Consider the following 12,995-nt stretch of genomic DNA (forward strand, 5'->3'; position numbering starts at 1 on the left):
TAATTGTATTTTTCTCCATGAAAATAAGCCATGTATTTATTTCTGTGTGCAGGCCTCTCCTTATGTATTTCTGTCTCTGAATGTAGCTGCCTGCCAGCATGGTCTCTATCTGTCAGAACGTACAGAGGAGATGAATGGTTCACTGAATGGTAAGTACTGACGTGAATTCTGCCTGCACTAGTAACAATTAAAAACCTAGTAAGCTGTTTTTACATTCAGATGATTCAGGCTTGATGGATTTTGTCTACCTAAATGTTTACTGTTTACTGTGAGTGATTTGTAGTGCCAAATTTCCCTCGGGATGAATAAAGTATTTCTATTCTATTCATGGTGTTGCACAAGGACCACGTTTACATTTGGGGGTGGGGGTGGGATTTGGGGGAAGAAATGTCTTTTAGCAATATAATTGTATTATTATTATTTTATTTTATTTGTATATATATGATATATATATATATAAATCATTTATTTTTCTATTTCTATTCTCTCTAGTCTTGTGATCCCAATGTCATTGTTTTTATTATCATTTATTTGATTTAATTTAATTCGTCATGTCTTATTTTATTTGTTATCATTATTATTATTGTTATTGTATTGTGTTGTGTCTTTTTCCATAAAAAAAATGTTTGATTAAAAAAACAAAGACAATAAATTGAATCTAATCTGATAGCAGTATTTTCCTCAGTACTGTGTGCATGGATGCAGGTAGTGAAAATGCTTACTGGTGGTGATTGAATGCCTTCCAGCTCCAAGGCAGTAGTTAAAAGGTAACATAGGCAGTAGTTAAAAGGTAACATAGGCAGTAGTTAAAAGGTAACATGTTGGATACAGTAACGCTGGTGGTGATTGGCTGCTGATTGGTATCGTATGTCTCAAAACATTTTCAATACCAGGTAGTATTGATATGATTCAATCAATACCTTGATGGTATTGGTTTTCAATACCCAGCCCTTATAATAATAATGACCTATTATAACACCATTTACCCCAATGAAAAAAAAAGGGGGTGGTGAAATGTAACAAAATATTAATGTATGCTGAAATGATGACTTACTATATGTGTTGAATCTATGACCTACTTACCTTGCTTAATTGTCGATATATTCCTATTTTGTTAGCAAGCTAATTCTACAAATAAGAACTGCATATGGTAAGAGTGTTGAGACACACAACCAAATAAGCCATGAATACATACCTTATTCACAGCTGAAGTATTCAAATATTAAAGCAGACTTTCCAGTATAAGAGGGCACACAATACGAACTGTAATACCTTGATACATGAATCTTTATGTTTAACATATTAATCCTACCTGTTTACATTGCCTGGTCCTGACACAGGTAACGCACTTGTTATTGTTTACAAAGAAACTCTTACAGAGTATTGCACAACCTTTCTTTATTTCAATTTTGTTCATAGCTTATAAAGCTTTCTTTAAAAGAAGGAGGATGTAATATTCATGCTTTGAATATATCATTTACTGTAATATTCATGCTTTGAATATTTCATTTACGACAGGCACGCCAGGCGCACCTTCCTATTATGTATACCTGACAAGGGGTCCTGACAGTCAGTTGGCTGCCAGCCGTGGATGGAGTTACACTCATGCTTAACGAGTACTTACCTTTGAATAAATATCTAAATGCAATCTCCTTGTCCTGAAGATTATTCTATATAAATCGAATACGACAAGTAGTAGCCTATAAGTACATAGTAGTAAAAAGACAGTAAGGTTAGGTTTATTTTTTCAGATATTGTTTGAAGAGGTGTGTTTTTAGTCGACAGTGGAAAATTGGGTGGGTTTCAGCTGTCCTGACTGTGGTGGGAAGTTGGTTCCACCATTGTGAAGTGAGGACAGAGAATAGCCTGCTTCTCTTTGATGACCACACAGGAGATCAGATAGGAGTGGGTCTGAGGGGGCCAGAAGATCTTGAGGGTGTGTAGTTAGAAACCTGAACCATTTTCAGGAGAAACTGGGCAACGAGCTCTCAACCATCAGACAGTTAGCTCAATTACAACAGGCTTTCTCTATATTTAGGGGAGAACTATTTAGTTTGTTTGGTTCTGGAAGCAGGGTAAGGATAGCTGCAGATCTCAGGGTTGTTTGGGGAACCGAGTCATTGCTGCAAAGGTCTCCATTAATTACTTGGTTTGCATGTTAGATAATAATGTGGATGGAATGGCTATGAAGGTTTTCAAGATTCAAGAGGTTTATTTGTCACACCAGGGCATACAGTGAAATGTGGGTGGCCATGCTTGCTTTGATTGTGCAATAATATAATAATTAAAATAAGTAGAAGATAATAAAATAGACATGTCAGAAGTCCTGAGATAAATGCAATACAATGTTAGCTACGAATTAAGGCACTGGATCCTATGTACACTACTATATAATATACAGTTTTTACTCTATATCCCTACTTGCTATTTCTAAACTATACTATACAAGAACCACAACAGTTCTTTCCTTAAAGTGACCTTTTTTCCCCTCGTTCCTTTAAAGTGTCCTTTTCATTGTGTTTAAAGTGACCGTTTGTGTGTGAGCGAGTGCAGAATGTGTGTCTGTGTATGCTCATGTGTACCTGTGTGTGGAGATATCAGTGTTCAATGTTCTGATGGCCTGGGGGAAGAAGCTGAGCCTTAGTCTCTGTTCTTGCTGCGTGTGCGTGTAGGCGCTTGCCTGACCACAGCAGCTTGAATAGGCTGTTGTTGGGGTGGTCTTTCATTATTCTGCAGGCTCTGGATTTGCACCTCCTGTTATATAAGTCATGCAGGGGTGGTAGTGCAATACCCATAGTACGCTCTGCTGAGCGCACCACTCTCTGTAGGGCCTTCCTGTCCTGGGCCGTGCCGTTTCCAAACCAGGCAGTGATGTTTCCAGTCAGGTTCTGGGGGAGGTAAACGCAGACGACATTCCTGTCCAGAATGGTTCTTCTGAATATCAGGGCTCAGGAGGTAGAGCAGTTGTCTGGTAGTCGGAAGGTTCCCGGTTCAATTCCCGCTCCTCCTGGGCAGCGTGTCGAAGTGTCCTTAAGCAAGACACTTTACCCCCAATTGCTCCCGATGAGCAGGTTGGCACCTTGCATGGTTGCCTCCGCCATCGAGTGTGAATATGAGGAACAAATTGTAAAGCGCTTTGTATTAAAGCGGTTATATAAATGCACCATTTAACTTAGCATTTTCTATGCCTGATTATGTAAATACACATGGGTTGAATGGATCAGTAATGCTGAAAAGAAGCCAGGGGTTTCTCAGAACAAAGGTGGTGCAGGAGGTGCTGGGGCCCAATGGAACACATAGGCAGGGAACATTTTCAGAGTTAAAACGGTTTCCATTTAGGGGCAAGAATAATAGTACAACTGACCATCGCAAACCCTGCCCTCTTTTATTGATCCTCCAATCACTGTTGCTTCCCTCAGACAAACTTTTGAGACATTTAGATTCAACGTGGTGCATAGGATTACCAATGCCAGGGGTCATACTGTAATGGACCTATCACAAACCCTGCTCTCGTTTCTTGATTGGAGGCTAGATTATGCGCTTTTATTTTGAAGCCAAATACAGTCACCGGAAGTGTTATTGTCAAATCCAGTATCTTTGTTTGGGCCACTTCAAGTGAAGCACACCCCCTACTGTTCTGGAGTAGTGGAGTCCACGTTAGATACTAATCATGATTAATTTATTATGGACAGTTATAGCTCTTCGCTAAAGGACAATTTGTCTCAGGAGCTAATAATATATATATATAATATAACTACTATCAATATGTTTATTGCTCTGCAGGCTAACACATGGGAAATAAAATTATCTACGATCATATTCAGACAGAGCAGAAAAAAAGCTTTTATTTATTCATTTAGTTAGCTGGCTGAAGTCGCTCAACTTCAACGATGATATCAGAAAGATAGAACATTTTAGAACATGAACAATATGAATATAGGATCTATCCCTCAACCCCTTATACAGGTGACCATGGTCACACACCAACATGTCCAGAAGCCAACCAGGATGTCCTTATGGAAGAAAAACAAATCACATGAAACATAGGTTTTTGCTTAGCAAACTATGAAATAGTGAGCCATTACACTTTCAGGTTGTTATTATTGCAATGATATTCTAGAGTTTGTTATCATGTTTCAGATGATACACCTCCTTGTTACCCCCCCCCCCCCCTCACACCACTAGTTCAGGCGAGACCAGATCACTGTTGTTTCAGACATGTGGGAACCTCCAACTCTTCACACCGTATGCATAAAAATAAACATCACATCTGCGAGTGAATTCTACACATAAACTCAAAAGTTAACAACAGTATTTAGATGTGTCTTCTAAAGATATTCCCATTTTAACAGATCCTTTATTCTCGGATGAAGGCAATTTCAATGTATTAAAAAATAAATCAAGGCAAAACTTGTGATGAAAGAAATATATTCTTAACCGTCAAATCAATACACCAGTATACAACATATATAAAACATGAATTAATATTTAGGACTAACAGCTTCTAGCACAGGATTATAAATCCCTTTTTTATTTTGTTGCACGGGTAAAAAAAAAAAAAGAAAAAAAGAGAAAAGCAGCAACATTGTATCAAACATAAAGTTTGGGTTTTGTTCCCAAAAAACACATCTGACACGTTTCCTCCACAATGTATTCTGAACAGAATCCTTCGTTGACGTTTTGACAGACATGGAACTTCTTCTCGCTAACCAGCGTCAAAAGTATACAATGTGGAAAACCGGGAACAACCAGGAGCAATTACAGTTATTGGAATCACAGAAAGTGAATCACAGCAAGTGAAAAGAACCAAAGTGCAGCCACCTGGGGAACGAGAAACGTATCAGAAAAATGAATCCAAATAATTTTCACCGACTTAAAACGTTTGAAACAAAGATCTCCCTCCGCTGGTTTCGCTCCCGTCTGATTGTTTATAATCTGACTGTCGGGACACGTTCAGTGGTTCAGTCAAAGGGACTGAAGTCCCTCTCCAGGTTCTCGGACTCATCGTCGTCGGAGAAGAAGTCGTCCTCGTCCAGGTCGTCCTCGTCGTAGTCCTCATGCCACTCTGGGACGTACTCGTCATCGTACTCATCGTCCTCCTCCACCTCGTCCCCCGCTTCCTCTCCGCCCTGGTTGTTGTTGTTGTCCGCGTCCGCAGAGTCAGCCCTGTCGGATTTGGAAGAGAAGTTTATAATAATAATAATAATAGTAGTAACAACAACAATAGTAGTAATAATAATAACAATTAAGTCATAACGATAATAATGTATGGTATAAACCAAAATTAAAAGGTGCTATAGATAACATTTTACATTTAGCTGAAGCTTTCATCCAAAGCGAGTTCTGTACAACAGGTCAGCAGGGTTGAGGGGCTGAGAGGCGGGGTGGACAGAGAGTGTGAGACAGAGACTAGCCGGGGCCGCTGTGTCAAACAGGTTTAGCTCATTGGCCCTTTCCACGTCTCCATGGGGCTCATATAGTGCCTGCCAGTCTGTGACCTCAAAACAGCCCTGTAGTGCCTACAGTGGCATCGTTTCAGTAAAAGCCAAGGTATGGCAAGGAGGGAGGGTGGCTGTTGCGGCCGGTGCTACGTATAGTAGGAAGGTCGCGGGGGTGGAGGGAGGGACGTAGATATATATATATTTTTAAATCAGTTGTGCAATAGTCAATTTTGGTGAGTTGTTTCTATACAATTCACTTATGACAAGTCATAACACCGCGTGAGTCTCGGAACGTGTGTACTGTGTTGTGTGTGTGTGTGTGTGTGAGTGAGTGAGTGAGTGATAGAGAGAGAGAGAGAGATATCACGCTATTTATTATCTACAAAGCAGGCATGGCCAGTCCACCCTCATTTCACTGTCTGTATGCGCCCCCAGACATTATTTGAAGACCCTGATAGGCCAAATTGATTTGCTTGATCCATTTACATTGGCTGCGACAATACAACGCCCCCGAGTGCCTCTTGGGCCTCCTCCGACCACATTCTCACTGTTATTTTGGTTGCAGGCTGTCTCTTGACCCGAGGCACATAACAGGGGTTGAGGTGAACCAGGTTGTGGTCCGACTGGCCCAGCTGTGGTAGTGGTGAGGAGCTGTACACCTCCTTTAACACTTTGAGTGCCAACGACAAGATTTCTCGTTAGTTCATGCCAACCGTTGAGTGCCAGAGAGACGAGAGATCTCGTTTTTGATCGTTAATTTTTTTTTTAGCGATTTCCATTCATATTTCATCAATCTAGCCTCACGTCACCACTGGAACTCTCTCTGAGCTCCATTGGGAAAATACCGCCCCCTATCGTCTCTCCAGATGGTACTGCACCCCTTTGGATTGGATTGAATGAACCGCATGGAGAAAAAAAATTCCTGCTTCCACATTTTACTTGTCAGACAAGTAACCCGAGACGATCGAAGTCATTGCCGAGCCGCAGAACAGCGGATAATGTGTGTTTCCAGTACCCAGCGTTGGATCAATAAACACGATCAATATTTAGAATGGCGATCAGGAATTGAAATAATCTTTTTGGAGAACATCTGATCTGAGGTAAGGAATCTATTTTACCAGTCATGGGATAATCAGAGCTTTTTTCACAGATATATCAACGTGGGCCCTATGTGTGTATGTGTGTGTGTGTGTGCTGATCAGGAAATAAGTAATCGATTTTTCAGCCCGCTTCCCTAGCGTGCATAAGTACACATATACTATCGATAATCTAGCGTTTATTTGAAAACGATTCATAAATAGGCAGAAAAATGACAATTTTGTGTATTCCAGTAAAGGGCGATTATCACAGAATCTTCTGAAATTTTCTGAAACTTTCAAGAAACAAGCGTTTTTCAAAATGGTATAAAACGGAAATGAACCGATTAAGAAACAATCCATTTCGACAATGTTGACTGCAAACAAGTCATTGATAAGCGACGGCCATATTATACACATAGCCATAATTTAAGATATAGTTTATGTGTTCGCAAATATGAGAGCTCTATCATTGAAGTGGGTGTTGGCACGCAACAAGGTTCCGGGGCACCGGACCCTTGGCACTCAAAGTGTTAAGAACATACCGTCTCATAAAGAGTAACTATATTTCAGAAGCATTATGTTACCTATCCATAAGTCAAATGCTTTTTTTGTACAATTACATTAAAAGGAGCTGTAAGTGGTATTTTGTTTGTTCAAATAAGTGTTCTACATGTTAAAATAATAGCTCTACATTCCGACAGCCATCACTGATATAGAGTGTCTGGTCAGTAACATGGGTCTCCCAGTCCCTCAGCTCTGCAGTAAACAGAAAATACATTGTCTGGTATCCCGTTCAGGAGAGAGAATTCCACATTGCTCAAATGTGACCCGGCGCAGTCTAACCCAACTTGTTAAGGCGCTCGCGATTCTCCAGAAACCCCCAAAATGTTGCGCTATTCAGAAAATGGTTGAATGGAGATATTGTCATTTTTGGTGCTTTGAGATGTTATCTATATGTCTCCTTATTTGCAAAACATAATAAGACTTGTAAATATGTAAATTTTTGTCAGATTGTACGGCTGTTTTCCCTGCAGTCTATTCCAAGAACTGTCGAGGGGAGGGGCTGATTTAAGTTTCGGGGGCGCGCAGTATCAATGAAATGAGAGGAGACGCACCAAAATCCATTCAGCCCAGTACTTTGTTGGCGGTGTGAAAATATGCAGAGAAACATTAATATCTTTGGAACTGTTTGTGTTAAATTGTATCTGAATCGGGAGATGATCTTCTCTCTGTCACAATCTTTTTATTTATTTAATTTTATTTCTCTCACTTTTTTCTGTATTTTTCTCCCATCCCAATTTAGTAGTTATGCCAATTCCCTTCCTGGTCGTTGCGCGCATTGCCCCACTGTCGGCCTAGGGAGGGTGAAGACTACCACATGCCTCCTCCGATACATGTGGAGTCAGCCAGCCGCTTCTTTTCACCTGACAGCGAGGACTCTCACTGGGGGAGCGTAACGCGTGGGAGGTTCACGCCATTTCCCCCCGATCCCCTCCCTGCTGAACAGGCGCCCCGACCGACCAGTAGGAACCGCAGTTTACAACGACCAGGACACATACCCCACCGGCTTCCCACCCGCTAACACTGCCAATCGTGTTAGTATGGACGACTGACCAAGCCGGAGGTACCGCTGACAGCTGGATCCGAACCCAGAGTCTCTGCGGTGGTAGGTGAGTGCATTCTCCACTGCGCTACCCAGCCGCCCCTCTCCGTCACAATTGAAATTGTATTTCTCCGTCGCACAAAAGCTGGCTGGCAGTGGCATTGAATAATCGACTCCAGTATTCGCTCCAAAAGTCTGTAAACTTGCGCATAACGGAGTATAGAGAGATGGCTCTATAGCAGAGGTCCCCAACCATCGGGTCGTGGACCGGTACCTGGCCATGGATCATTTGGTTCCCGGGCCGCAAAGAAAGAATAAAGTTGTTGGTCTTCAAAAAAATTGCCACTTCTGCCTGTGCCTGACTCTTGTGCGCTGTTTATTTATTTATCTTATTTTGGTGTTAACAAAAACTCTGGGTCCGAATGGACCTGGTGTGTAACTCAGTACCAACCACCCCAAAAAACAAGGATTATTATCCAGTTTTATTTTGTACTTCATTACTAACTTATTAGCTCATCATAACCACTACCCATATGAAACATTATTTTATATGGCCACAAGACACAATCGAAAATAGGATTATATTCACTCATGCTGTTCCCCATATTGACGAAAATGGGTAAATATTCATGTAATCTGACTATAACAGGCACAGACTATATGAAGACACTTTATTGAGTAAACGGCTTTGTGGGTTTTAGAACTGTATTATGGAAATAAATCAAGGAACAAAACAACTCCACCTCCCCATCACTCTCTTCCTCCTCTCCCTCTCCACCTCCCTATCACTCTCTTCCTCCTCTCCACCTCCCTATCACTTTTCCTCCTCTCCACCTCCCTATCACTCTGTTCCTCTCCCTCTCCACCTCCCTATCACTGTTCCTCTCCATCCCCCTATCACCCTCTTCCTCCTCTCCCTCTCCACCTCCCCATCACTCTGTTCCTCTCCCTCTCCACCTCCCTATCACTCTGTTCCTCCTCTCCCTCTCCACCTCCCTATCACACTTTCCTCTCCACCTCCCTATCACACTGGTCCTCTCCCTCTCCACCTCCCTATCACTCTGTTCCTCCTCTCCACCCCCCTATCACCCTTCCTCCTCTCCACCTCCCTATCACTCTCTTCCTCCTCTCCCTCTCCACCTCCCTATCACTCTCTTCCTCCTCTCCACCTCCCTATCACTCTGTTCCTCTCCCTCTCCACCTCCCTATCACTCTTCCTCCTCTCCACCTCCCCATCACTCTCTTCCTCCTCTCCACCTTCATATCACTCTGTTCCTCCGCTCCCTCTCCACCTCCATATCACTCTGTTCCTCCTCTCCCTCTGCACCTCCCTATCACTCTGTTCCTCCTCTCCACCTCCCTCTCTCGCTCCTGCTCTTGTTCCCATGAAGGGGGGGGGGGGGGGGGGGGCTGAAGTGTCTAGTCAAATATGAACCTTGATTGAGCCACATGTGATCCACAATCATAGCTAGCCATAGCATTTCTATGAAGCAAACAGATTTTTTCTAGAAGAAATTCCGAATTGGCTAAAATGGTAAACACGAGTGTTTTTGTGTTTAAATAGCCGCCATGAGCACATACTCTAAGCCTCGTTCCAATAAAAAAAACTAGATGGCAATTATTGCATTTTACATTCTTGAAACGGGTCAGTTCGGACCCTAACACCACACAACGGTTAAAAAAAGAAGTCTCCTGCCATAATGCTTCACTGTGTGTGAAGGGACAGAGAGGAAACTGGTATCTAGCTTATTGTCTCTCTCTGGAGAAGACTAAGCTAATTTCCCAAAATGTTGGCGTGTTCTTTTAAGTTATAGTTTAAAGTAGTTCAAACTATTTTCTAAACTCACTAGGAAACATGGCTTTAAAGTTTCGCCTGATCTTCCTTGTTCAGTGGAGGATTACAGTTTGGCCATCGAAAAAGTTATTGGTCACGGCAGCATTAAATATGCTGCGAGAATGAATGGTGCAGTGATTTTTGTGGATGAAGTTGAGAAAGTGAATAGAGTGGTTTAAGCAGGTATTGTTATTGATGACAGGTCTGTCTCCGTATCGCCGCTCAACACACCATCAACTAGGGTGACGGTATCAAACATTGCGCAGTTCATTAGTGATGATTTTCTGGTTAAAGAATTGATGCGATATGGGAAATTAGTTTCGCCCTTTTCGAAAACTAACGTCAGGCTGCAAGTCACCGTTACTAAGACATGTCGTTTCGTTAAATTAAGTCTAGTCTTTTTTAATACTGATGATCACCTTTTCTTCACACACAAGCAGAAAAAAGCAGGAAGCCGGACCAGCACTCTCAGGTTTCGACAATTTTAATCGCAGCCGGATACAACAGACATGTTTCAGAGAGGGTGTTCCTTCTTCAGTGTTAATGGCTAGCGATTAACACTGAAGAAGGAACACCTGTTCTGAAACATGTCTGTTGTATCCGGCTGCGATTAAAATGGTCGAAACCTGAGAGTGCTGGTCCGGCTTCCTGCTTTTTTCTACTTATATCTTCGGGATTGCAGCACCCAGTGTAAATTATTGTGAGCGCGGTCTAACTTGACTTTCACACACAAGCAAACATGAACACACACACACCACACTTCCTGCACTCTCTCACACACAAACACACTACAGGTGTCTTAGTACTTTTTATCATGTCTATTTTATTCTATTATTATTTTTATTCTTTTGCACAATCAAGGCGGGTATGGCCACCTTCATTTCACTACATGTCTTGTGTATGTATGTGACGAATAAATCTCTTGAATCATGAATCTACTTACATTAACCTGTAAAGCCCTATTTTCTGAAAATCCGCCTAAAATACATACCTAAGTAAATGGAAGATTGCTCCACTTCTACAAGATCCATTTGCATGTTCTTGGTATCTAGGGACATCTATGGATCTCATGGAATGTATTCCCAGTGTCAGAAATCTTGTCTGTTGCAACGCGGATTGTTGCTAAACGTTCACAGAAGGTAGACACAGTAACTACACTCCAATCTATGCCAATAACGTTCAGTTTTGTGATAGATAATCCAGAGAAATAAGAGAAATAAAATAAATTCATACACAAGTCATTTGCTTGCAGAAAGCTGGAATCGGCTAGGTAATGTCGTTTTTCGAAATGTCAACGCTCATTGAGAGCTCTGGATGCCCTCTCCTCAGATGACTACAAACTGTGACACAACGCAAATTCAAAATGGCAGATATTTGCTAAATTATGAAGACATTCCCACTAATAACACTTTAGACTATTGGTAAACAAACAACTATAAATATTGTTGAAAATATACACTATGGCTTCTGTTTTGACAAGATTATGGTCTTTACTCTTGGCTACATTTGAAAAAAGAAAAACACAACATTATGTCAACAATTTCTCCCTTTCTTTTGAGTAAAGCAGAGTTTGCCTTGTATATGAAATGTTCTCCATAAATAAGTACTGACTGATGTAAAATAGGGTGGAAGTGAATAGAAAACAGTAGATGTAAACGGGTTCACTCACACTTTGTTAGGATCTGTCTGGTTAGAGAGATTTGAAGCTTGAGCAGACTCCTGGTCCTGGCCCGTCTTGGACTGGTACCCCACTCGAAAGTCCTGTGGGTTGAGAGACCAGACAAGAGACCGTCATGACACTCTGCCGATTAAATAACAAAAGCATCCAGTTAGCAGCATCCTGGTTTTCACCAAAAACAAAAAGACATCTTTGACTTCATTCATTGTGATAAGATCTTGACCCAGTTTAGCCACATTTAGGCCATTCGGGATTCCCTGAAAACATCTTAGCTGGTGTTTGAGAGAATTTTTGATTCCACTGCAGGCCAATATTCAGTGATGAGCTTGTTGCTATATGCACGGTTGCTATATATTTAGCTAAATCAGATTATATGACTTTTCCAATGACTAATCCATAACTTCGATTTGGGATGATGTCACTTTTTTACAAAATCAAAACGAATCCTGAGTAAATTTAATTTGTTGGAATTCATCTCTATATATAGAGAGCTCTGATTACAGGCAGACAAAAAAGCAACATAAAAGGTACCCATTTCTGGTGAAAGAATGTCACAATTAATAGAATGACATGACATCCTTTTCTTCATAATGGTGGAGATAGTGTCCATACGATTTGGTTTGGTTAGTTAGTTTAGTTAGGTTTGGTTTGGTTAGGTTAGTTAGTTTGGCTTGGTTAGTTAATTTGGTTTGGTTAGTTAGTTTGGCTAGTCTCAATTGGTTAGTCTAAAAAAAAACAATTCAGATGGAGCAAACAGAGAGTAAGAATTCCATTGTACTTGTTGCATACGGCAAATAAATCTGAATCGGGCAGAGAGGAGAGGAACCCAAAACAGCTTTAGGGAGGCAAGGTGCTCCTGGATATATACATATGTACATACATACTATAAACACACTGGTAAAGGCACATTTTGGAAGACGAGGCATGTTACTTTTGGAGTGATTCGAATAATCTGGGACATTGGAAAGCAGGTTGTGACATAAATAGCAGGATTACTCCAAGTCTGAATTTTAACAGTTTGAATATTTAACGTTTGATCAGGTTCTACGTATCTTCCTGGTCTCTGGTTGAACCTCAGAAATGTGCTGCTCGTTCTCTGGGTCTCCTTTTCAAAACAAACCAACAAAGATAAAGGGGATCAAGAAACCTTTGACCCAAGAAAGACTCATCAGTACAAGTTCTGAGCTTCAACCAGGTTCTGAAGGGAGGCTCCTCTCACCTGTGTAGAATGTTGAAGGATGGCAACCAGGCGCTCTTGGATGCGGCGGATGAGTTCGAGGCCGGTGTTGAGGTGCTCCGGCTTCAGGAGGCGAACGCAGGAGGCCAGATCAGTGCACTGCAGCAAGGTTTCCTCTGGAAG

General features: G+C 41.4%; 1 protein-coding gene across 4 annotated transcripts in view; it reads right to left on the reverse strand.

The window, feature by feature from the left end:
* Window positions 1-3,827: 3,827 nt before the first annotated feature.
* Window positions 3,828-12,995, reverse strand: part of cul9 (cullin 9) — a 288,372-nt gene continuing 279,204 nt past the window's right edge. For 3 of the 4 annotated variants that reach the window (XM_084320985.1, XM_084320984.1, XM_084320983.1), the window contains 3 exons: window positions 12,855-12,988; window positions 11,627-11,718; window positions 3,828-5,166 (listed from right to left, as the gene is read on the reverse strand). In XM_084320985.1, coding sequence (XP_084177111.1) covers window positions 4,962-5,166; window positions 11,627-11,718; window positions 12,855-12,988 — 431 coding nt within the window. In that variant the 3' untranslated portion in view covers window positions 3,828-4,961. Of the gene's footprint in view, window positions 5,167-11,626; window positions 11,759-12,854; window positions 12,989-12,995 lie in introns of all 4 variants that reach the window. The other variant, XM_084320986.1, reaches the window with a different exon arrangement.

Source organism: Notolepis coatsorum (genome assembly GCF_963971535.1).
Source record: "Notolepis coatsorum genome assembly, chromosome: 9".
NCBI lineage: Eukaryota > Metazoa > Chordata > Actinopteri > Aulopiformes > Paralepididae > Notolepis > Notolepis coatsorum.